Source organism: Trifolium pratense, linkage group LG6 (assembly GCF_020283565.1).
Source record: "Trifolium pratense cultivar HEN17-A07 linkage group LG6, ARS_RC_1.1, whole genome shotgun sequence".
Lineage (NCBI taxonomy): Eukaryota > Viridiplantae > Streptophyta > Magnoliopsida > Fabales > Fabaceae > Trifolium > Trifolium pratense.
In genome coordinates, this window is record NC_060064.1 from 39,653,889 (window position 1) to 39,657,644 (window position 3,756).

General features: G+C 34.0%; 1 protein-coding gene across 1 annotated transcript; it reads left to right on the top strand.

Moving 5' to 3' along the window:
- LOC123893171 (sphingoid long-chain bases kinase 2, mitochondrial) lies at positions 1-3,756 on the top strand. The gene is made up of 12 exons (XM_045943097.1): positions 1-309; positions 605-681; positions 803-856; positions 1,134-1,193; positions 1,472-1,549; positions 1,677-1,723; positions 1,809-1,849; positions 2,215-2,299; positions 2,383-2,497; positions 2,634-2,756; positions 2,888-2,988; positions 3,345-3,756. Exons 1-12 carry the CDS (start codon positions 162-164, stop codon positions 3,472-3,474), a joined length of 1,059 nt encoding a protein of 352 aa, XP_045799053.1. The 5' UTR covers positions 1-161; the 3' UTR covers positions 3,475-3,756.

Here is a 3,756-nt window from a genome sequence, read left to right on the forward strand (position 1 = left end):
ATCACAAAATTTCAGTTAAATTAAATCAGGAAAAAAGTGCTTCGGTTAGAACGACAGTGCTTATAATAAGTCATCAAATGTGTGATATCTTCTTCAGCAGATAGAACCAAAGAATCTCTGTCGTAATTCACCGCACAACATAGTTATCATCAACATCATTGATGGTTGCATCAGGAAGAGGAATTTCCATGGTTCACACCATGGTTTTTAGATCAGAACTTCAACCTATGACACCAGAACGCTTCCTTGGCATTGATTCATCCTCTTCTTCTCGTCGAAAGGACCTCGTTTTCATAGTCAACCCTCAAGGTTTTTTCCTTATTCTTTCTTTGGTTGCTCATCAAAAAATTCATTTTTTCTTAGTTATTTAGCTTAAATGAATAATGGGTTGTTGTAATTAGAACTACCCATCATTGTTTTGAAAGTTTGGGAACTACCCATTATTCATTTTCGGATCAAGTTCAAATTTTTGGCGTATGATTGGCGCTGAAATTGACACTAGTTAGTTCTCTAGATATGTTAATTGATTATATGAGTGTGTGAGTAAAGTGGTGTACAGTGAAGAATTTGTGAAAATTTTTGAAGTAAGCAAGTTGGGTTGTAGGTGCTAATGGAAGGACTGGTAGAGAATGGAGGAAGCTAGTTCCATATCTTAAGTCTCGCCTTGGTAAAGATTGCAATGTGAGTCATGTTTATATTGTGTCATGACTCATGAGTGTTTGTTTTGTTTTTTTGTATGGTGTTTGTTTATTTGGGATTTCATGATTTTTTTTTTTGTTTTTTTGTTTTCATTTTTGTATAGATATGTGAATCCTTAACTTCAGGTCCTTGTCATGCAATTGACATAACGAGAGAGGTTAGTTTGAATGGTTTCAAATGCATTTTTTGTATAAGCTTTAGGACAAAACTTAGGTGCTTTTTTATAGGTGCTGTTCTTGTTGTTCACCAATTACAAAATCTCATGTGTGTTAAATTTTTAGTTTGTTTTAAATTCAAAATAATTTTTTTTACAATTACACAGTCCATGTGTTGATTGTGTTTGGAGAACAACATACTAGAAACTGCACCTAAGTTTAGTCCTACGCTCTGTGGCTTCTAATAAGTTAACAGATTGTTATCTTCATGTTATATAGGCTATAAGGGAAGGGGCTGATGCTGTCATTGCTGTTGGAGGTGATGGAACTCTTCATGAGGTATAGGCTATTTTCTTTTTATTTGTTTTTTTATTATTGGGCATATGATATTATTGGATGGATTTCTTACAATTTAAATTGTTACATAATTAAGTTCCTAAGTGAAATCTTTGAGTAGTTTCTACTTTCTATCTTATGAGAAATGATTCAACCAAACTTGCTTTTGATGTGTTTCTTGTAAAACATATTTAGTTGATAGTAAGCGTAATTGTTGATGAATTTCTACATTCTTTCTTGTTTTCGCTCCTAATGTACCTTAGTTCCACTATTACAAGCAGGTTGTTAATGGCTTTTTCTGGGCTGGAAAACCTGTGGCAAGTCAAATGAATGAGTCTACGCGTTCAACTGCTCTTGGTGTGAGTAGCAGCATCCACAACGCACTATTCTTTGTTTTATTATTCAATGCATGTGATTTTAGATTCTCAAATCCCTAATAAATATCCTGAATGGTATTATCATTAACTATGTTCTGTCTTTATGCAGCTCATCCCCTTGGGAACTGGTTCTGATTTTGCAAGAACATTTGGATGGTTAGTTTTTGTTCTTTGTATTTTCATTCGTTACGCACCTCTATGTAATTGAAGTTAATGGAAACATTTGTTGGCTCTTTGCCAGGAAAAATGATCCTTGTGAGGCTGTTGAACGTGTTGCTAGAGGTTTATTCTTTTTCTTGTTTTAGAATTTGCTATTCTGTTATATTCTAGCCGTGTCATAGCTCAAGCATGGCTAAGCTAGCCTCACATCTTAAGTTGCTACATATTCTTTTGGTTTTTCGCTTAATACATTCTAATATATTTCTTCTTTGGATCCAACTCTAAAATGAACGATTCACTTTATAGGGTAAAGTAAGTAATCTTAATTGTTGATAAATAAATCAAACGGTTGATATTACATGTACATGCATAACAAATCACATGTGTTAGAATATCAACTATTGATATTTTTCATCAACTGTGAGATGTCTTACTTTACCTACTAAAGTGAGAGCTCATTTTAGAGGAAACAGATCCTTTTTCTTTAGGGTTGCGATCAAAGATAGATGTTGGAGTTATTAGTGGAGAAAGTTGCGAAAACCATTACTTCATAAATATTGCTGACATTCATTTGTAAGGCTAACTTAGAAATTTCAGATTAAGAATAACATCACAGGAATCGTGTCTAAAATTGCATATTTGACCAAATTTTGCAGGAGTGCGAAGGCAGGCTTTCATGCCGCTAGGTACAAGAGATTTGGAAAACTGTGCTATGTCATTGGTGCATTGCAAGGCTTCATGGGGCATCAAAATAAGGATATGAGAATCAAGGTCATTATTACATTTTCATCCTTGCTATTAAAGATAACAGCAAATTCTCTACAGCAGTCCTGTATAAGTTTTGCTTTTTCATAGAAGTGCACTAGAAGTGTCACATTAGTTTTATAATATATATGAAAAAATGCAGTTCAATGAAGGCGAGTGGGTTACATGTCCTAAAGTGACAGCCATTTGTGCCGGTAATGCAAAATACTTTGGCGGTGGCATGAAAATTACTCCAAATGCCGATCCTTTCACTGGAAATTTAGAGGTGAAATGCCTTTCTATATGATCCAATTGATGAAGATTATTATTTATTTTTGGTGATTTTTTGGCTAAACCTATTCCTAAACTCTCTACTTGTCTTCTATTGAAGTTTACAGTATCACATTAACTTTGCAGGTTGTGATTCTTCAGGACTTTAAGTGGTATGATTTTGTCCTGAAATTACACAAGCTTTACAACGGGACACATCTCTCAGTTAAAAATGTATCTACAAGAAGGTATACTCTATTTCAAAAAAGGAAACATACCTTTCTTGATAATTAATTACTAAAGTGTTGATGGCCAATGAGTTTGATTCTTGGAAATAACTTTTATCTGATTGAATGCGCTGAACTCCAATTCACAAGAAAATTTGAAGAAATAGTCTGCAAGATGTCAACACATTTTTGCGGCATTTTTTATTTTTGGATTTGTTATCGTGACAGTTTACCATATGTGCTACTGCTACCTTTTACTGCTTGATGGAAGCTTAGCTATTATTTTTAGCTTCTTTTTTATTTTCCTCCTATCTCGTTTCCTTAAGGCTCGCTAAGATTTGTGGTTATACTCATTTAGAGTGTTGTTTGATTTGTAGGGTACTTTCTATTGAGGTGGAGGACATCTCAGGCAAAGGTGGCATCTATATTCAATCCGATGGAGAGCATTTGGGGTTCCTTCCAAAAAAGATTAGTGTTCTTCCAGCTGCTATTGAGATGATATTTTGATCCTTCTCGAGTATACCAGAATCGACATAAAAGAGATGACGGTGTTCATGCCTGTAATTCATTAGATTTAAATAGAGGAGGGTTTTGTTTCAATTGCTTAGGCATCAAAGTAGGCTTCTTACATCATTTTTTTTGTGGCCTTAGGGTGAGAAGTCATAATTTTGAATTGGAAATGGGTCGAGGTATAATTTATTTAATTACCGTAAAATGTTTCTAAACTTTAGAATGTAAAAAACTGTACAGATTGAAATTCTTAAAATAGTTATCACTTGTCTCTCCAAA